The sequence below is a fragment of the Numenius arquata genome, chromosome 5 (genome assembly GCF_964106895.1).
Source record: "Numenius arquata chromosome 5, bNumArq3.hap1.1, whole genome shotgun sequence".
In the NCBI taxonomy this organism is placed as follows: domain Eukaryota; kingdom Metazoa; phylum Chordata; class Aves; order Charadriiformes; family Scolopacidae; genus Numenius; species Numenius arquata.
In genome coordinates, this window is record NC_133580.1 from 58047082 (window position 1) to 58069537 (window position 22456).

A 22456-nucleotide genomic window follows, 5' to 3' on the forward strand; every position below is an offset into this window, starting at 1 on the left:
TCCCATTTTTTCAGGGAATATTTAGTGGCACCAACTATTAGGATTATATTCATATGCAGGCTCTACATCTTTTATCAGCATGTCTCTTTTGTGATCTTAGTTAAGACCTCTAAACTCCAGAACGGAAAGTACATGTCTTTGTGTTCAGTGTTTCGGGGTACTGGTTCTAGGGAGTTCCCCCCGAGGTGGCAGCTTCTGCACTGGATAAGCTGGGCATTTCACCCCGTGTTTCCAGATTCCCCTGGGGGCGAGGTGCCTCTGCTGTTTTCATTGCAGTGCTTAATTTATAGGTGCTTAGTCCTCTATTAGGTTGCCTAATCAATTAATAACTTTCCGGTTATACTCTCCCTTGTAAGTATAGTTCAAAATAAGCAATGTGTTTTCCTTTATTTAATTCGCACTTACTATGTCGTTGAGCCACAATAAAAATAATTCCTTTTGATGTTTGCGCTTCCATTCCTTTCACCTTATTCCTATGGTGAGTCTTAGTCGCCGTTTACCTTAAAATTCTCTGTTTCAATGCCAAGTGCCTTCTATGATTTGATCTTTTTTCTGAATTCTAATTCCTGCTGTTGGTATGAGGGTGGCCAGAAGTGGAACCCAACATTTAGGTGCATTTGCCGTTCACTGCAACATAGTATGGGGTTTCATACCCCTCAAAATCTGGGGTTTAGCATGTCTTGCAAACTTGTTTTCCTTCAGTGATAGCTTTCTATCTACATTTCTGCTTACAAATTACTTTTTTTCCTCACAGAATTGAATGCTTATGTGTTTGTTTTCTGTTAGGTTTTTTTTTTCTAATAGCTTGTATTTATTTTTAGCTTTTGTTTTACCAAGTGAATATTATTTCAGAGACTGCAGCTCTTACAGCAGGTGCAGCGTTTTTTACTGTGCTTCAGATGCTTCAGTAATTTAAATATTTGGATGATCTGGAGGAAAGGCTAACAGCAAAATCATTGTTTATATTCACGCAATTTGTTTTTTTGAGATGTTTCCTCTTTCTTGGGGCTGTACCAACAATATTGCAGTAAATTTTATGTACAAAAAAACCTTTAGCACTGTATCATTTTCTAGAACAGTTTTTTTTGTTTGTTCTGCAACAGTTCCTTCTCACTGGCCAAGGATGGCTGGGGTCTGTAGGTGCTCCTGAATTACTGGATTTGCACGTCTCCTTAGTTTTTGTAGAACAGAGACATATGTAACTACTCCTTGTGGTGTAAGGTAATGCTGGAGAAAAACCTGTTTGCGCTATGCCTATCTGAATTAATTAAGCACATTGGTGGAAGGAAGGAATTGGGATGAATGCCCTGTCATGTGCCATGTCGTTTGTCTGCAGTCTTGTGGAAAGCATAGTCTTTTGGGCTAAGTTCCCGTCAAAGCTGTCATCTTTGTATGATTGTGTATAGAATGCAAAGACATTAATAAATGAGCCTGTATGTTGATTTTATTTAATAGACTTGCCATGTGCAGGAAGTGTTCCTGAATTATTATTTCCTGAAATACTTTGAGTTCTGAATTAGCAAAATGCTAGGAAGAGTGGCTGTGGTTTGCTTTTTAATGTGAAAGCGAATGCAATCTGCTAATTTGATTTAGTTTTTAATTATTTGCTTGTCTGAAAAATATTTTAGGGGGTGTTAAAAATTCTCAGGCAGCTTCTGATATATTATGACAGCTCATAGTATTTAAAAGAATTTCCTCTGTTTCTTCTCTTGATCTTACCCAGAAAGTTTGTCTCTTTGTACCTATGTTGATGTCTTTTCCCTTGATTTTTTTTTTCCTGTTGAAATTGTTCAAACTCCATCTCTCCAGGATTTCTATACTTTAACAGCTTAATCCTTTCAGAATGCTGATTTTTGGAAGCTATTTTAGAAACTGTTTTCCTTTTGCAGTGTTTTGACTGTGTATTAGCCTCACCACACAGATGCCACATCAGGATACTGCTTAAATGTGTGTTTTAGTCCATTGCTGTTCAGGAAGGATGTATGTGACCCTTAGCATGGGTTTGGATAGTGTTCTCATAGGCTCCCTCCCTCTTTTCCCAATTCCTTTCTTGCACAAACATGCACACAAGCATGTCTTCAAAGTCTAAGGGAGTTCTGTCAGTGCCTGTATCCCTGCTCTGAAGTCCTTTTCAGGCCACTTTCTGATCTGTGTTTTATAGCATAATTTCTTTGGATTGCCCAGTGCCTTCGAGTGACAATTTTATAATTATTTCACACCATGTGTGTATTTGCAAGTTCTCTATTAATCTCTTTTTAGGCTTTCCTGTCCTAGCTAGTTTCACATCCCACTCCAGAGCCTGACATTTACAAAGTTACTTGGGATGTGGGTTGTTTTGTCTTAGGGTATGAGGCTAGTTTTTTAATTGCTGCCTTGCCTGGCTATGGAGTGATAGGTCTTGTCTGGAAACCATTTCTGACAGCGTGCTGGGTGAAGTGCTGGGGAGCCAGCACACAGTTCAGCTCCTGAGGCTCCGCTGTTGTGACAGCGCCCATCAGCAACCTCTAGCGCTGCATGCTCTGGTGCCTGGGATCCGTTCATCATGAACGGCCACCGAAATACCTTCCCTTCATGATTTCCAGATATTTCCAGCAGGATTTTAGCTATCCTTCTTAGGACATATTGCTGCTTTGCAGGTTCATAATTTTTTAGTAGCATAGATAGATTTCCTGCTTTTTGTGTGCATAAAAGGATGTCATGACAATGTTGGTTTGAATATACTGCACGCATTGTGATTTTATAGGCTTGCATGCAAAGGCATAAGTTTCAAAAGTTTTTCTCCCCTTCACAACAGCAGAACATGGTGGCGAGTTGCTGATGTTGTTGTCAGGTAATTCAGAGAGAGGATGCTGTCACTCAGAGGATTCTCTGAGAGTATCCCTTCAGAGAGACAGTGTCCCATACAAACCAGGCAGCGTTAACAAGGTAATGCAAGTGATGCTGTAAGTTTATAAGTTAATGAACATCTGTATAAAATATAAAGCTAAATTAAGTTTGTAAAATCAATAGTATGTTTTCTCCAGCATGTAATGCATTGATACCAACCCCAACATATTATTTTTTGTTTGGAATATATATATATATTTATATTTGTATTTCAATTTGAGAAACTGTTGGGAGCAGAGTAACCTTTGTTGTAAGTAAAGGCTAATCTGGAAGCATTTATTTCAACAGTTGTCCCCAACCCTGCCTTCTTCCTCAGGCTTCAGTTTTGTTTGTCCATCAGTGTGCCTGGCTTGCATGGCAGTGACAGGCCCTGTCAGTAGGTTTTCTATTTGGGACTTGTTTTGAACCCTTCTTCTAGGAGGCTGTAGTTTCAAGATCATCTTTTTCTGTGGTGCTGTTTGCTGTGGAGTAAATTACCTGCCTCGTGTTTTAAAGGACACGAAGCTCGTTTTAGGAACAGATGAGCTTTATTAACTTGGGAACAGTGTCTCATAAGTATGAACATCACTCAGGGGTGCTCCATCAGTCTCCATTTGATGACTTTATTAGTGAAGATAGTGTTTCTGCCCATGTAATTTTTGGTTTAAATAGGCACGACAGTGGAAGAGTGAAAAAGAAGCACAAGGAAGGAAAATGACATGGCTAAAGCCTCACAGACGGAATTAGTGCTTGGTCTTTGATTCCCTGTCCTCTGCTTTTCCCTTGGACCACTATTCCCATTCCTGATGCAGTCACTGAATAGGCTTAATCTCCAAATTAGTAAGTTCTGGGAGAACTTCCAGATTCTCCTTTTGGAATCTTGCCTGTTCTTTCTGCCTTTCCTTCCCCTATCATTTTGCAACCTTGCTTTCCATCTCTCTAGTTAAACCTAGATCCTGCTGGAATCTGTTACTGCATTCTGAAATTTGCCAAATGAAAACTTGTCCCTAGACTATGCAGAACTTGCTCCGTTCCTGTTGACTGGAATTTCTTCATGCTCTTGTTAACTGGTTCCTTGCAGTCATTAGCTGATGGATTGCAGGATTTGGTTTAGATGTGATTTTTAAACCACTAAAGGCTGAGGCAAAGATGCTGTTGCTAACACGGTGTTTTAGTGCCATCCAAGGTTGTGAGCTCACAGGATTTGGGCCCTTCAGGACTTTTCCCTCTTGCCCGATGCTACTAGGACTTCTGCCTGGTAGGTCTGGCTCTGTGGCTGCAGGCTTGCTCTGACCACTCAAGCCAGTAGATAGGAAACTGTTTATCTTTCCAGTGTCTTCCTTTCTCTGAGGGAAACACCTGAAAGCAGTGCCCAGTGGAGGGTTGCGAGACTGTGGATTAATGTGCCATTATGGAGCAAGGAAGGGGCTGTGGCATACGCAGCTGCTGGGATAGGATGGGGAAACCTACTGCTTCCCAGCCAAAGTGATACACTGGCCCTTGAGAGGAGCTTGTATCACAGGGGGGCACCCTGGGGGCACAGGGATGTCATAGCTCAGGGCATCTCTTCTGCCTCAGGGGGACTTTTGCAGGAACCATTATGTCCCGATATCCTAGCTGCATTCTCTCAGTTGTGGAAAAGATTGTTAAATTAGGCCATATTGGTTAGTTCCACCACTATCACCAGCACACCACAACAAAGAGCAAAACTGCCGGTTCCTCTGTGAAAAACTATGAGCATAGTGTGGGTTCGGTTCCTCCTGTGCTCTGGCGTTCTGCAAACCTTAAGGTGGCACTGACTCTGCTAAGGATCCTTACACAATGTTCACCAGAACAGATAGGGTGAAAGATGTTGAAGGAAGTCAGCTTCTGCAATTTAAATTACTTGATGTTAATTTTTAATTGCTTGCTCTCTAAAAAAGCCAGATGCTGGGAGGCATTAGTTTTATTCTGTGTCTAGAGTATGTAGGCTAAAAATAAATTATTTCTTGTGGGGAGGTGTTATTTTTAGGTTTAACATGGCAAAAGGTAGTGTGTTGAAGAAACTTCCCCTTTGTGAATAATAGAGTATTTTGCAATTATGATAGCAGCTATTGGGTTTTTCAGAATTGTTGGGCTACATCATAATTTTTAATATTAAATATTCAATTTAATACACAGTAACTGAGAGTGTGTATTGTAATATAAATTAAGTGCTATAAATGTAAAGATTCTAAACAATTACTGTTGAGATGTTAGAAGAAGACAAATTTATTTACTTTTTACTTGTGAGCTATGATTTATGTAATTTTTCCGTTACTACTTTTTATGTTAACTTTTGGCAGTATCTGTTTTTGTTTAGCTGTCAAAGAATCAAAAATGGAATTGCATGGTAGTGCTGTATATTATGTTATATTTGGGTACTAGACAAATATAAAGGGGACTATTCAGAAAAGTATGGGAATACAGAATTTTATTTTTAAGGCAAATTCCTATCAGAGTCATTGATATCACTCATTACTATCAGAAAGCTATTAGGTTAATTCCTTTGCAAGTAGCCATGATGGAATGAGATGTACTTGAATATCTTCAAAATAAGCAATGGTGGGAAGATGTTTGTACCATTGCTCCTTCAATCACATGTAGGGTAACTTCTCTCTAAGACATTCAGCTCATGCCAAGGTCTCTGCCATCAGGACTGGACTATTTCTAAGATACAACTTGTTTCAAGTTAGCTTGGGCAATTTGCAACGTAGATCTAGTTTCAAATACAGGGAAGGGTATGATCCAGACTAAATGTTCATTCTGGATAGAAGTAAAAGACACAACTAGATGGCAGAGAAAACCACTATTTTAAACTTACCATTCTTAAATATAAGTAGAACTACTCAAAGCCAAAGGAGTGGATTTGCCATCTTATCCCTGACCCAGAGCTCTGAGTCCCTTCTCTGTCATGCGCAGTAGGGTTGGAGGAAAACTAGGGGAGGACCTTTTCATCACATCCTAATTCCTTGTTGCTTTATCCTTTTAAATAAAAGGCAGCCAATGAGCTCCAGTATTTCTGAACAGAAGTATGACTGTACTATATAATCTTATTTTGCTGGACATTATGAATAAATAAGTAAACAGCAAAGCTAATTTGCTGATGGCCTAACTGAAGAAATCAGTAGCTAAGCTTTTACATCTCTACATAAATTGGATATGCATAAAGGGAGAGAGCACCTGGTTCATAAATATTCCCTTTTGGTGAGCAAATTCAATTGCAATGAAATATAACTGTAAAGGGTTAGCTAAATATTTTGTTGTATTTTTCTGTAGCTGACTAATTGTATGTGCTACCTTATTCCATTTGAAGATGAGAAGAGAAAGTTCGGCCTGTTTTACAGTTTGCAATGTTAGGATGTAGTGAGAAGCAAATTCTGTCAAAGCACTAAAAAACCTCCAATGACTACGCAAACATTAAATTAAGGTAATGTTTAAGATAGTCTGCTTTTGGTGCAATTTGTGTGACTTCTTAAGGATTTTTAACTTCACAGTGCTTTAAATCTGTTGTTCTTTAACAAGAATTAATTCTTGTTATGCTAATTCAAAATTCAGTTCAATTTCTTTTAAAGTCATTGTGTTTTACTAAATGAAATACAGAATCATCTGTATATGAAAAGATTTGTTAGACAAAGAAGATATTTAAGTATTCAACCACTATTTCTTTCAATTGCAGTTCAAGCTTAATTGTTCTAATTCAGTCTGAGTGATGAATTTGAGAGTAGTAAAATGGAGTCTTGGAGTACTTGACGATGCTCAGGTAACAAATATTGAGAGTTTAAATTATTAAAGGCTGTGCTCTGATATAAGTGTCTAACAAAGCTAAATAGAAGCTCTTTGTGAGAGTGTGTTTAAGAGAAGAACAAAAACTTTCTGCAGGAGCAAACAGGCTGGCCATTTGTTCAACAGGTGTTTATGTATAGGTTCATACAGGAACCCTCAGGACCAATTGCCTTCTGACACCTATTTCTTCCCTCTCTCATGCTGCAGAGCTTCCTGATGGAAATGCAGTGATCGAACGCAATCAACAATCATTTATCCAAAGATTTGTTCTCGTCTTCTTCAGTTCCTGACCACTGTTAGGCTACGCTGTTACCGAATCTTACATTCTCAATCCCATTTGTATCTTTGCTGATTTTGATTCCTTCCTCAGGGTACTGGCTGCCTCCTGCTTCAATTTCTGGCTCCTTCCTTTTTTCTTTTCCTACCTCTTCCTTTCTCCAGTCCTTCTCCCCAGAACTCTGGCAAAGTGGAATACAGGTTTCTTGCTCTCCTCAAATTATTTTCTTTCTCTGTTCCATGGGGTTTTTCTCCTCCTGGCACAGATCCAGTTTGTGTTTGCTGTGCTCCTTTTAACTCTTCTATTTCCTTACTGACATCAGCAGACTGTATTGGCACCTGTGTCACGCCTGTCCTTGTCTTTTACTTTCTTCCTTACCTCTCACTCTCCACTGACACTTTCACTGAACATCTAGAATGCAAATTAATACGCCTAGTCTCTTCCATCTTTGGGGAGGAGAAAAAAAAAAAAGAAAAAGCTCTTGACCTGCTAGCCAGTATTCCTCCTTTTACCTCTAAGCTCACTGTATTCTTGTTATGCAGTTATTTTTCTACCTCTTGAATCCGGTTGTTGTTTATTGCTGCCCTCCACAAAGTCTCTAATGACCTTCTTTTGAAGAAATCTCAAAACCAGGACTCCATCCTCATTACTGACTCGCCGTTTACTTGCATTTCTCTGCTGATCTGTATGTAGCTCTGCCATTTTATAGTTTTCTTGTAAATTCTTTAGGATAGGGTACTCTTTTTTTTTTTTTTTCTATGTTTGTACACTATTCAGCTCAATTAGTGACTTGTTTTATGAGTAGAACTGTGAACTACCGTGAAAGTACAAATAACTAATATGTTTTTGATCAAAGGTTCCTTTCCCCTCACCCTCTCCCTGGATATTTGACCAGATCAATTTATGTAGGTTATCAGTGGGATTGATAATAAGTAGCATTTTAAAATGCTACAGCTAGTTATCCACAAACGTTGTCTCACAAATTTGCATTGCGCTACAACTTCAGAGCAGAATTTTGCTAATCTTTCTCATGTGAACTGACCTACTTAAGTCAGTGGACTACTAATATTTGCCACACAGTAAGGATTTGGCTCATAATCTTAGGGAAGAATTTGCATGCACACAGGGAATATTGTCTAGTGTTTTTGTTAAAGGCTTCCTCCTCATTCTTTTCCTCCTTTTTTTTTTTTTTAACTTAAGAGTGGGAAGAACAAGGTAAGCATGATCTGACCCGTATGTGATACCTAAGGAAGATGTCTATGAACCTCTCTAATTCAAATGGTGAGAGGAAAAAAATAATCTCTGGATGGGAGTTATTATTTTGACTTCACAAAGAAAGTCCACTTGGCTCCTAGAATAAATGAAAACACTCTTTAACGGCTTAAATTACACCTAACAAATAAGGGGGGAGGCTCAAAATGATAGACCATAGAAATCATAAAGTTTCAACTGATTGAGGACAAATAAGGGGCAATGATTGCTGAGCTCATGTGGAAGACCAGGAACGTTCTCTCAGGCACTGTAGAAATTGCAGACACCCTGGTCACAGTAATTTAGAGGCATTTACCAAGAAAATGATTTGTAGTGGTTTTTCACAGACTGTCAGTGTGGCTTTTTTGAGACTTTACACATCATTCATGTAATTTTATTTTACTTTCTTTTTATCTATTTATTTTCAAGAGTAAATTTTCTATGTAATTTTTTTTCTTTGGAAAGGAGAGAACACACGCTCGTTTTCCATATAATCGTAGATATTTCTACTACTGTAGATTATTTCTATACATTTTTACTTAACTATATTGCTTGATTTTTGGGAATCAAATGCCCTGCAAAGCGACATTTCTTCCAGTTTCAGTGGTCATCGTAGCAATGGGAGGAAGCTGCTCAGTGTGACCTCCACAAAAGAATCCACACTCTTTAATGCTGCCTGTCTAACTTGGGTACCTGACTGAGAAACTCAAGCATCCAATATACAAAATGCAGGAAGAGAGGTTTCTGATTCAGGTGCTCTTAATTGCCCTCCAAATGCTACACTACAGGGAGCTTAGGTTCCTAACAGAAGCATCCTAGGTTATTTTTCTAAGACCAGACACTGACTATTTCCTGCCCAAACACTGAAGGGAAGTGCCTTCTTGAGCCAGACAGGTCTAACCATGGCGTTAAATAGTTGAGTGTAAACTTGCTGTTTGTTGTGCCCTTTGCCACTGACTTCAGTAGAGTCGGGATTTCATGTGCCATGTGGATTGCTCACAGACCCTTTGGTCTTTGGAATAACAAACCCAAGATGATAAAATAATGTGGCAGGGAAGGGCAAAATGAACGAGCTCCATCACATAGATTAGGGTCATTTTGTGCAAAATAAATATCGGTATTTGCGATGCCTCCTTCCTCATTTCAATTAAATTCAAGGTATATTTTCTCATTCATTATATTTACAGGTTCTCACAGTTACTTTCTGAACTGTAGCTAGTATTGACATCAAATATTGATGCTGTACTTGCTTCCAATCAACAGGTGGAAAATTCAGAATAATAGAATTCACTATTGTCACAATAATAGAATTCACTATTCACACAAAGGTGCTGGCAGGACTGGATCCTTGTTTTGAGATACCACTTTGTACATAAGCCTTCAGCTATCTCCCAGGCCATACATGTGACATGGTTTAGTGATGTGGTGGGTTTTTTTGGTGTTTTTTTTTTTTTTTTTTTTTTTTTTAATCAGAGTTAGGTTGATGGTTGGACTAGATGATCTTAAAGGTCCCTTTCAACCTAGACAATTCTGTGATTCTATATCCATAAGGAAAACGTTGCTGATTGTGAGGCAGCATGTCCTGGTTTGTCTGGTGTTGCTTGCTGGCATGTTTACCCTCTAAACTGAGAAAGGGAATTGGTTTTGTGTACAGCCTTGAAAAGTTGATGGTACCAGTGTGTAAGCAGACAGGATATCCTGGAGTTGAAAGGATTTGGTACATGAACAAGCATGGGCAAAGGCAGCAAATGGCTGTAGAGGATAGGGCAGGCACTAGAGATCTCTTGGTACCACCACAGTATTGATTGCTCTCAATGCAGAAATAACATTTCTAATATTGTCATCTACAAAACCTGCATATAAATAAAACGTGCTCTATACAGGTGCAAGCATTGAATAACTTGTACTTTCCCACCTCCTCAAGTGTGAAGATTTTATGATATTTACTTGTCAGGTTGAAGATGGTTCTGTTTTATTTTGCTTCATCAATGAGAAGGGGAAGAATGTCATTCCATTGCTATTCTTCTTTCTTTCCCAACCTTACTTCAGCCTGAAATTAGATGCTTATCCCTGAGCTGGCTATTACGTAGTTCTCGACTTTTTCCAAAGTCACGTGTCTGTTTATAGCAGAGTACTTGAATTTACCTTCAAGAACCATATGCCCTAGCTTCGTTAAAAAGCAAGAAAAACAAAACCAAAAAACTGTTCAAGATTCATGCAGGATTACACAAAATGCTGTAGTAATGCTGACACCTGAGTTATATTTTTATGTTCAATTCCAGGGCCTAAACCGCAGGACCATCCTTCTGCCCTCTAAATTGGTTTTGCGATTGCGTACTCCCTTTTCATTCTGTAGTGGTGGCTTTGGTATGCAGCCATTTGTTTTTCTGTTTAAATTTCTAAACTTCAGTGGTGCTTTTACCTTTTCAGAATACGTGCCTTCTGCAGCAAACAGTTCATGGTTTCATGAGCAGATACTGAAAGTTTAAGGAAACTGCTTGTGTGTTCAGTTGAAAGAATTTTGCTGTAATATAGGCCATTAAACACTTGGACTAAAGAACAAGCTTTATTTTGTAATGCAAGTGAGTAATTTTCCTCTTCTACTTGCTTTCCTATTTCTGAGTATTCAGATTTAAACATCGCTATTTCAAGGTGATGGGATAATGCAGTGAGTGAAAGCAGTGGGTCTAAGAAAACCCCAGGAACCTGCAAACATTCCCTTTGTCCAGCCTTCAATCCTGGTACAGGGAAGCTGCAGAGATTGTTTTCTTGACCTCATTTTTTTTCCATACTTTGTAATTTGTCTTTTATCTAAAAAACTGGCAAAAAAAAAAAGATAAATAACTGTTATTTTATCTCACTTTTGCCAAATGGTTGCCTTGCCTCTAACGATTCCATTTGCATAGGCAGGTATTTGGCAATTTCAGTAATATTTATACAGGCTGACACTGAACGACTGTTGCTTTTGCTGCATATGACAGTATCAACCAGCACAATATTGTGGTCGCAGGTCGGTGTGCAGTGCGTGTCGGTGCACCCCCATTTAAGTGGCTTGAAGTTTTTTCTCCCACATCTCCTCCCTTAATTTTTTTCGTTGCCCCTGTTACCAGCAGAAGAGCTAAAATAATTACCTGCAGTCTCATTTTTCACTTTAGTACATGCAGAGCCTGTGCGGTTGGGCAGCGAGCGGCTGACTGGGAGGGGCCTGCTCTGATGCAGCACAGGCATATGACAGCAGTAGCAGCAACAGCAATCAGAGCCCTTCGCCGGGCGGGTTTTGCTGCAGTACGCTGATTGCCACTTTACAGCATCCAGCAAGATCCCCAGCAGCAGGCACTTGGAGGAGACTCTGCGTGGGCACTTGTTTAAGGAGTACCTGACTAAACAATTGGGTTATTCTTTAACTGCGGGAGAAGTGCCTGTATTCCCTTCACGCAAGCTCCCTACTGGCTTTCTGCATTCATAATTTATCGGAGCCGTTTTTCCCTCCGTCTTTCTCCTGTTACTTTTTTTTTTCTTTCTTTTTTTTTTTTTTTTCTCTTCCGATCGTTATTCCCCCCCACCCAAATCTGTGCTGCATCACTAGCTCTAATTATGCTGTGCTCAGTAGCCCAGTGTGTTCTCCGCCTCTGCTAGGCAGTGGCAGCATGGATGGTGCTCTTGTGACGACCTCTGCTGATGCTATCAGTCCACTGCGGATAGGCATGCTGAGTAATCCTGCTGTAAATGGGCGAGGACACGGACACACGAAAAATTAACCACAGCTTTCTTCGAGACCACAACTATGTGACTGAAGGTAACATAAATACTGTCGTTATTCTCTTCTTGCATTGCATATTCTATGCCAGGAATGCACTGTCATGTTTGGAGATGTAGGCTGTTGCTTTTTTTGCCTTTTTTTTTTTTTTTTCTTTAAACAGGGAGACTTTCAAGGCGTTTTTCTGTGTGATGTAGCAGCAGAATATGTTTGAATTTGCTAAATCCCAAAGGCATTCTGTCATGGTACGGCAGTGTCTGAAACTATATGGGCTGAAGAAGGTCTTGCATTGTGCTGAGTTTGTGCTAGTGAGGTGTGCAGTACCTGGCATTGAATGCACAGGAGCTGCAATGTGGAAGATTGGAAGCAGCTGAATACTTAAAAAAAGGTGAAAGGTTTGAGAGCACTAAAGTAAGAGAAATAATCTGTAAAGTTAACTGTTTGCTGGTGTAATAAAGGTTATGCATCTCATTTTGGTAATTATAGCCTGAGCATCACAGACATTGCTGAGTTGATTGTTCCCTGGAGAACCGTATACATTTAGAAGGGATGTACAAGCATAATCTTTTGAAATACTGCTGCCTTCTATCCATCCTCTGTGTATGTGCAAGGTACATGAGAAAGGAAAAGGTACCTTCATTTTAAATCACTCAGTGGCTGGTAGCTCATTATATAAAAAGGAATTTTCCTGCAGGTGACACACATTAAATGCTGAGCGAATTTACCTTGAGACCAGTGAAATGGTTGGGTCAGGTACTGATCCATATTTCCTTGCCAGAAAGTTGGTTTAAGAGCAGGCCATTTTAAGATTGATTGATTGATTCAACAGAAGGAATGTATTTGTAGGTGCACGACTTTGCAAATATATTTGTGTGTGCAGAGTTTTAACAGCACTTGCAGCAGCAGAAACAGTACTTCAGTGTAGGCTTATATAATATGAACATACTTAACATGAGGGTCAACCAATACTACTTGAGACTCAGTCTCCAGATTCTGTCGTCATTTGATCAATGCTCGGTCACCTAATACTCCCATGCTGCATCCTGAAATGTGATCAGCTGATGCTCTCTTGATTATTGATGATTTGCATTTTTTTAGGCTGTAGAAAGCAGCAGGATGATTTTGCTGTACTGGGAGCACAAAGCAGATTTTTCAGAAGAAAAATTGAAAAAGCCGTGTACTGTAACTGTTCCCACTGGCTGGTGTGATTGTTTGCTAATCTTGCCTCTAGGACATTCTTTGCATTCGGGTTCATGTTTGGGTGCATTTTTTAATTTGTTTTGAATTTTTGGTTAATGCTTTTTGTCTGAATAATGATTTATGTTTTGAGATGTAGTCATCTGTAATAACATTTGAAGAAACGTTGTCTTAAATTTACAAATTTATGCCTTAGATTCTGCAAAATGCTCAATATAATTACTGCAGTGTACTTGCTACATGTTGAGATTCAGATGTATATTTAATGGGCATGTGCAGTGATGTTAAAATTTGGAGTTTCAAGTCTGCCAGTTTTGTAATCTGAGGAAAATGTATAAAATCTGTGGATTTTGCAAATCAATATTCTCCTCTTTTGTATGTTATGAGTGTTTTAAAAATCAGATGGAGATTTTTAGTACTTTTGGGGACACTGCTGATGCACGTTTTAGATTTTTTTCATGTTTTATCTTCACTTGATATTTGGATCACAAGGGCCAGATGTTCTTCCATGATTGCAAATGGCGTGGCTTGTCTGAAATGAGTCAAAATATACCTTGAGGATCAGTGTCAACATGTATTATATTTTCCCCGTGATCAGAAGTCATTGTGAATATGTTGGCATCTGATTTTGAGGTAGATGAAGTATGGGAGACCTTCAGTAGCAAAGTGTTAGTTCTTCAGCTCTGACTGTGTATTCTCAGGAATGCTCAGTTGGTCAGCTGTAATAAAATTCTTCACTTCTGTTATATCTGACATTGCCACACCTTTTAAAAAATGGTGAAAATCATGAGGGAATGAATTTATCTGTGAAATTTTCCCAGGGACACATTCAGCTCAAAGAGGACCATTAAAAATTGTAATTTCTCGTTAATATACTTTATTTAAAATGCATAATGAATATGTAAGATTAACAGGGTGCTTAACTTGTGCTTTGTTTGTTCTGTTTTGTGGTTGAGTTTTTGGTTTTTTTTTTCTTCTTTTTTTTTTCTTTTTTTTTACTATTTTTGTTTAAAGCTTTGCCTCCATGGAACAGCCTTTAGTACTTCTCATCTGTAAAGGCCTAAAGTCCTTTCGCAGTCCTTGCATTTGATCCTATGATGTGTTGGTGCTGCCTGTATGGTAGTAACATACATATAGAAACACAGTTGCAGGCACTAATGCTTTGTTACATTGGAAAATAATGTTAGTGGGGCCAAACCCAAGTCTTCCTTCTGGGGTTTTTGGCTTTTGTAATCCACTATTTAAAACAAAGACATACTTTACCTTGTGTCCAGTGTATTGGAGAAGTTCCTGATTTCTTGTTGTCTGTGAATAACTACAATTTTCTGTTTTCAGAGTTTTTAAATCTTGGTAAGGGGTGCCCTCTGTCCTTGCTGCTCCGTGCAGCAGACTAAATTCATTTATAAAAGGAGGTATTTCTGACCTATACATGCACTTTCTTCCTCTCTATTCCTTGAGGAAAGTAAAGCCAACAGTAATCAAGAAGATGTGGGTTAACTACAGTATTGCTTTAGTTCTCTTAATTTTTTATTTCTTCAGTGATTTAAAAAAAATAAAATTGGGTGACATTTGAATTCACAGGGTATAGGAAAAATGTGAGCCAAACCTGGTTGGTTCTGTTCTCCCTAGTGGATGTAGCGAGTTGCTAACGACCCCACTTACTTGAGCAAAGTCGAATTTCATCTCTCTGATAGGTCGTTATTTTGTAACATTGGGGTTATCTCTATGAAACGTGACTTTAGCTTGAGTATGGAAAATTGAACTTATTTTTAAATCTCAATAATTTCTTCATTTGATGGTTCACATTTTACTGTTGATGTTGTACTGTTTCTGGTAACAGGCATTATACACACACATGACAACAATAACTGCCTGGACTTGTTTGTCCTGTTACATGTGCATATCTTCAATAAAGCCAATGGAGTTGAAACAAGCACGACTTGAATAATTTTGTCATTGTAAGTCTTAAAAGTATATCACAGTTGCACAATGGAAAAAGGCAATTTAATTCCAGCAGCAATATACAGTAAGTTTTTCAATGATCACTTTCAAAAGTAGTTTTTGAAGGAAACTGCTTTAATTGTAGTTATTTGTGTGGGAAAAACAGAAAAGACTTGATGAGACTTGTAAAGAAAGAGGAGAAAGGCCTGAAGCCTAGAAAATATGACCTGTGAGGAAAGATTGAACTTTTTAACGTGAAGGTGGTGAAACACGGGGATACATTGCCTAAGGAGCTTGAGTAGTTTCTGCCACTGAAGTTTTTAAAAGCAGGTGACATAGCTGTCTGTAAGAAATGACATGGGGATGGCTGAGCCTCCCCTGGGGCAGAAGGATGGACTAGATGACCTCTGAGATCTGTTCAGGCTTGTGATTCATTGCTGAGCTGTGTTTTATCTTTATTGCCTTTTGCACCCCAGCTGTGGGAACCAGCTTCCCAGGAGGTGTTGTGTCAGTAAAATGTGTTATTTCCACAACACCTTTAGAAGAACAGAGAAGAGAAGGAGACACAGTGTAACATAGGGAAGAAGATGGGCTGGATGGGAGAAACATGAACCTTCGTTACTTACAGGCAAAGTCTGTTAAGGGAGACGGCAAGAAAATTGTGGACAGTGAGTTGGGGGAAGGGATAAAGGAGGGGAAAGGCTTGTGTGCTTTTGGGAGCAGAGAATATCCTTCAGTCTGAGAGCTCCTTTGACATTACCAGTGCTTAAGATTACTGGTAAAATTGAATAAAATCAGGGCTGCTGATGTCCTTTGCTGTCTCGGGACCTTGGGATCAGCCACACAGGATCCGACTCAGAACAGTGAATTGCATGGTACGGCCACTGTATATCTGGCAGGGGCAAAAAGTTGTGGGAAATGATGGTGCTGCTCCTTTGAGCAACTGCACTGTTAATTCATCTACTTTGTGTTTTACGGATTTAATGATTGACAGAGAAATGATGAACAAAATTCACTGTCCTAACCAAACTGTGTTAAAGGATGAGATTCATATCCATGAACCCAAATTTATCTGGAGAAATGCTTCTCTGGTGGCAAAAGCTTTCAGCAGGTTGTATGCAGACATGTTTAGCATATTGATTTAGCCCTGACTTTTTATGGATTATCCCTGTTTTGGTAAGAAATAAAAAGTTTCATATACTCTCAGTTTCTAGAGAGAGACAAGTTCCTCTCTTGGTCTAGGTCTGCAAACTGAAGTGAAGGCAGTGAAGATGCACAGGTGCAGTGGGGCAGAAGTTGACCTTCGCTATCTAGTCATTTATATGGCCAAATGGTGCAGATTGGTTCCATGTGGCTTAACTTCTATTAAAAAGTTAATCATGTTAATGGTGTATTAACCTCCTCAAATGTGATATTTGAAGAATAATGAGAATTACCAGTGTAGTGTAAAACATATTGAATCATAACCATGTGAAACGTTTATTATGGAGGATGTAAAAAGGATTTTTTTTTTTCCTAACAATTTTAAAGGAAAATCCTCTGCTGATAATGAAAACAGATTTTGGGGGCTTTTTTCCCCTTAACTCAAGAAATTAGTATCTCTGTTCTTCATTAATCAAAGTTAAGGGAAATTATCCGCTTTCATCTGCCAAGAAGAAATTTATTTATGAACTTCTCTTCCATAAACATCTCAAATATAATTTGAATAGAGCTGAGTACCTGAGAGTACTTGGATGAATATAGCGAACAGGTACTGCTCTAGTGGCTCAGGCTCACCATCAGTGCGGTCTGGTCACTTATTTCTGAGAATGACTGTTAACAATTTTATAAAGAAAAGTACAAGAGGTAACTTTTAACCTCCAACAATTCAGGATTTATGTTGCGAATATTGATGATTTTTATCTTTTTACAAAACTCATTTAGAAACAGTTTTAGAATCACCCTAGAAATTATTGCTTATTTTTACTCTAGTCATTTGTGTTATTTATTTATTTTCCTCAAGTCAAGTATGAACAGTGGTAAACCTTGTTAAAAGCATAACTTTGCCCCGTGTTAAGCAGGATGTAGTTATGTCTTTTTGTGCACAGATTTGGTTTGTCTTTCTTTCACAATGCTATTCAGATTAATGTTGTGGGTAGCCTTGAAGATTTGGATTAGTAAGGTTTATTCCATCCAAGTGATGTTGCTGACTTTGTAATCCTTATTCATGCAGCTTAGTTGGGAGAAGCCATGGAGGCAGGCCTAGAGCACGGCTCTCGCACTGGCTTGCATTGAAGCCTGAAATGTTTGCTGGTTCAGCATGCAGGAAAATCAAACAGTGGTACTACCCAAAGCTTGGATCTGCATAGCGTGGGCGTTTAAAGCAACATCCACTATGGGCAATGTGGGGCAGCAATTCATTCAGCCAAGCCTGGAAAAAGCAATATAGATTTAGCCAAAGTGAATTACACTATCAGCGTATCACTGTACAGTACCAGCCACACATTTAAAGTACTCCATAGATAGAATTTTCCTACTACATCAGTTAGGCATTCATAATGTCATCGTATCTATTTTACTTGCCAAATCTGCTTTCTGAAGAAGTCATAATCAGGAGTAGGTTTAGGACACTTGACCCTAGACTGGGACTTTGGAGTTTCTTAATTTATTGTTCCCAGCATTCCCAGAGAGCAGGAACATGTTAGTGTTAACTTGTTACTGCCTCCTCTAAAGACCTGGATCTTCAAGGAAGAGGTTAGTTTAAGACTGGCTGCTATATCGCCCTAAGAGAGTACTTCAGGCCACTCAGAGCTGCAGGACATGCTTAAAAGCCATGGGGTTAACTTGGTTTGGATCTCTGTTTAATGTCATGTCCCCACATGACAATTATTCACTGGTGTCATGTGTATCCTGTAAAATGTTACCATGAGTGACTAAACTGAGTTGCAGTCTTCCCCATTTGCACAAGCATAAATCCTGTGCTAATGCGGGAGCACTGGTTTTGGTGGGTTGCCCCAGGGACCAATGGCAACCTTGGCTCTCTTTGCATGCATGTATAATGAACAGATGATCTCCCACTCAGTAACTAAATAATAACTATGTGTGTTAGAGGTCCTGGAGGAGTGGATAAGATGCATTAACAAAGGAAAAGAACCATCTACAGTATTAGCTACGTGATAAACAAGCCAAGTTGCTTCCATGACAGTAGGTATGCAGAGCCCCAAAAGAACCTGGTGCCAATCTGGGGCTTTTCTCAGGTGCCAGCAATGTCTGAGTGGCACGAAAGACCAGTTAGTTTCAGCAATTTAGTCTATATGCAGTTTATCCATACATATTATTATGATATACATATATTATGATAAATAGACAAATATGAACGAGAAACATTATAAATAGAAATGTTGATAGTATATTTAATAATATAACTACTATATGTAATAGATTTAGCTACATATAAACCTTAAAAATGTTAAGTTCAGGAGGTCAACAGTACAGTGTACGTGTAAGGTAAAATGCAGGCCTAAAATGTGATCTATACAAGCTCTTTCTCTGTGCCAGATTTCTTTCTAATGGAAACTGACATTCAAAAGCATTGAATAATGTAAAACTAAACAACACCGTGCAGGTAGAGTCAGTGTCATCGTTCACCACAGGAGCAGTTTATTTAGCATACATATCATTATGGAAAGAAAACTGTACTTAGCAATATATTTTGTTTTCCATGTAGACCTCAGACATTTCGACAATGCATCATATATTTAAATGGTGAGTTTAGAGAATAATAGATGTCATTCTTACATCAGTTTAAAATGTGAAACACGATACAATAACACTGAATATTTTATAATAGAAAAAGAAGTGAGTATCTTTTATTACAGCCATAAAAAGGTAATCAATCATTACTGCTTATGTTGTGTTACTACATCATTACTAGTTTCTGGGTCTTTGAGACTTTCCTTCCACAGTTTATTTCATCCACCATAGTAAGGCTTTATATAGAGGAGGCAAGGCTTTGCTAAGAGAAGGCAAGGTGTTTGCTGGATAATATCAGTGTAGTTGTTTTGCCCAGGGAATGGATGGTAGAGTAGGTAATTATCTCAGAAAAATAGTGGAAATTATTATGGCATTTTTTGTTTCTTAAACAAGAAATGGTTTTAAATGCACTTCTAGCCATATTGTGGAACTTTCTTCATCAACAATTTCTGTAGTTCTTAAATCAACTCTAAGCTTACCTTTAGTAATGAATATAGTCTATATTACTGGTTCCTGGTGAAAGTTCCCCAGTTCTTTAGCAAGAACAAAAAAAAACAAACGAAAAAACCCAAACCCACCTAGCAAGGCAGCCTTATATATGATAAAAGACTTCCTTTTCTCAGAAATGTTTCCGTGCTGAAAACTATTGCACCTGTTACTTTTATTGCTTAAATACAAATGAGAGCATTTAAGCAAATGTATTTTGCCAGTGCCAATACAAATTGTAAAAATGTACATTTAAGACACTTAATTCCTAATAAAATCTTTCAGCACAACATGTCATGTAGTTCAGTGACTTTTGTGAATTATTAATATCACAGGGGTTTGCGAATTGTATTGTTAAATATAGCAGTGCTTTTTCTTTCATAATTACCGATTCATCTGTTTGAAAAAGAAAAGAAAAAGCTGGCAGCATCTGTGTGTAATACAGTGACATTTGTGTGTGTTTTACTTATGGCAGAGTATAGAAGAAAGTAAAGGCCTGAGAGTTGGTTTATTACCAGAGGATAGTTATTATCTAGTTCCAGTTCAACTCAAGTCTGATTAGAACTTCATGTAACTCAAGCTTTGCAAATAGTTGATGACTGTGCAAAATAACACCATTTTCATAAATTTGGAGGTTATGCTGCCCTGTGATAGCACTGATTGCATTTAAGACAACCATAGCATGCTCTGTCTGTTGTGCCAGTTTCTAGTAAAAAACAAAGACCATCAGTGTTCAGTTAAAAATAAATCATTGTGTATTTCCTTCTCTCTGTTTTTATGAATCCATATTATTTCTCCTTATTCTAAGACTTTAAATGAGTATTTCAAATAGAATAAGAATAGTTCTCAAACAGTGAGCTGGTCACCAATTTTCAGTAATTTATTTCTAAACTTTATCCACTCAATGCAACCTCACGTTCTATTGACTTTGAGAGGTTTCAATTTATGATAGAACTTGGCACAAGGTCTTTAATAAATTTTTCCAGGGTTTTCAAATGTGTAGCTGTAAATCAGGCCCTGTCTGTCATTCTATCAGAAATTATTTATGAAATAATGTCTTTATTCCTACATTATGATATGATAAAAAGAAAGATTCAACTAAAAATTCAGTAATAATTAATTAGTAAAATTCAACAAATAGACACAGTGGACTGGGAAATGCGGGGCAAAATTGGCTACCAAGGCAGCACAAAAAACTCGTCATACTACATGTTAATTTTGACACCCTGCTTAATTTGATATCTTTCATTTCTGCATGCAGAAATGTGATATGGGAATAACCAGTACAAGATGAAGTCAGATGTGCATTCTGTAGTCCTCGTTTGAATGGAAGATTTAGGTCAAGTATATTCTCTTTAATCAGCAGTGAAGTTCAAAGCAGAATTCACATAGGCAGCGTCTTTGAAATAGGTACCTGTAAGTGATTACATGTCTTACAGAGATTCCTAGAACACCTGATGCTAAGAGCCAAGTAATGGTCATATAGATGGTGTTGCTTCTCATTGCTCGGGTGCAATGTGAATATGACTTTGTTGGTTGTTGTGTGCACTCGTCCTTTCGTCTCTGTTACGCCCACAGAAGTCTTGTGGATGACTGCTAGTATATGTTTTCTGGTGTGTCTGTATTCCCTACAGTTGCTATGCTTGAAATGCGAATCTAGAAGTATTAGTATGGCTGTGTAGAAGTGTCAGCACTGGGAGATGGGACAGGAAGAGCTCATATGTAGGGCACTAAGTTTTTCAAGTCCCGTATGATTCACGGGCTGTTTTGGTCTATGTATGTCAGTGTTGGCAAAACAGGGAAGTGAGACTTGGTTTGTGACTGGAGCAAAAGCTTTCCTTATGCCATGGTGTGAGAAGCAGTGTCCTTGTATATCTGCTTTTCCCCTGTGGTGGTGATGAGCCGCAGTTTCTCTGAAAAATAGATTACTTGGACATGGATTTTATTTTCCAGGGTTAGGTGTGTACTTAATTGTTGGATTCAACATTTCTGTGCTTCAGCTTGCGGTTCAGGAAATGGGTCATATAGACTACAGGCCTTTTGTGACACTATGTAAATGTTAAAAAGTTGCTAGTTTGAGAACAGATAATTAATTTCATCTGTTAGTAGTAAGGATATTGCAAATCGCCCAATTATATTACACCTTTAAGACTGACTACCTATGAAAATGTACACTATGTCCAGGTGAAGATTTGTAGTTGCTTTAACTTTGAACTGCCCTGCAGAAATTAATGCAGAATGTGATTTTTACGGAACATAAAAAAAAAAAAAGTTGTTGCGTTAGTCTTTCCCAGGTTTGGTTTTTTTTTTGGTTAGGTTGAAATACTGACAATATACTTTTTCATAGCTTCAAGTTAATTTCAGGGTATTTTAAATTTGGGGTTTGGTTTGAAACTGCTTGTGGATGCAGTTACTGGCAGCAGGTAGTCTGTTCTCCAGCTGTAGCCCAGGCTGCCCACCCTTCCTTCTCTGCTGCTCCTGGAGCCTGTCCCATTGCAGGGGGAGTAACAGCAGAGATGAGACCAGAGTGAAAGAGGCGCTGGTTAGCCCACCAACCTAAGAGTGCAGCTTCTTCAGAAAATGCCATCAAACTTGGCCCCTTTCTAAACTTGTCTCTTTCTGGCAGAGAGGAAAACAGCGCAGCTGCCTGCTCCTGAGAGCAGAGGTTGCTGTGAGCAGTGCTGACTTCCGCAGGTGCAAAGATGCCGTCTGTCATCAGGGTCCCGTTGTCGCTCCACGCAAACGGTTAGATGTGCACCAGAAGTGTTGATGTTTCGGCCAGTGTTGTAAAGACTTACATAGTAGTGATGCTTACTGTAATTCTTCTTCAAAACCACTTTTTAACGAGGCATTTGTAAGATTTATGCACAGTAGAAGGAAAGGGGAAAATATAGGCTGTAAGTATATTGGAAAAGTGTTTGATAGTTATCCTGGATGTACCTGGGAAATGGTTGTAATAGTAGTAATGTTAAATCTGAAAGCAGAAAGCTTTGATGCTTCTGCAGTATAAATAATTACTAACAAAGGTGATTTCTGATGTGGAGAATTGTTTGCAGAGGGATTCATTTCTGATTGTTAAGTGTAAGTATATTTAGACAGAAAATTATTTTTGTTCCTGAAAGCCATGAAGTTAGTGTAAATCGAAG

At 38.5% G+C, this 22456-nt stretch overlaps 1 protein-coding gene across 3 annotated transcripts in view; it reads left to right on the forward strand.

Annotated features, from left to right (window-relative positions):
* Nucleotides 1-22456, forward strand: part of PPP2R2C (protein phosphatase 2 regulatory subunit Bgamma) — a 193354-nt gene that overhangs the window by 45763 nt on the left and 125135 nt on the right. The window contains exons 1-2 of one of the 3 annotated variants that reach the window (XM_074147137.1): nt 4338-4350; nt 11910-11993. The exons of 1 other annotated variant lie outside the window; for it this stretch is intronic. In XM_074147137.1, the coding sequence (XP_074003238.1) occupies nt 11924-11993 (70 nt within the window). In that variant the 5' untranslated portion in view covers nt 4338-4350; nt 11910-11923. Of the gene's footprint in view, nt 1-4337; nt 4351-11909; nt 11994-22456 lie in introns of those variants that run through there. One more of the 3 variants, XM_074147136.1, reaches the window with a different exon arrangement.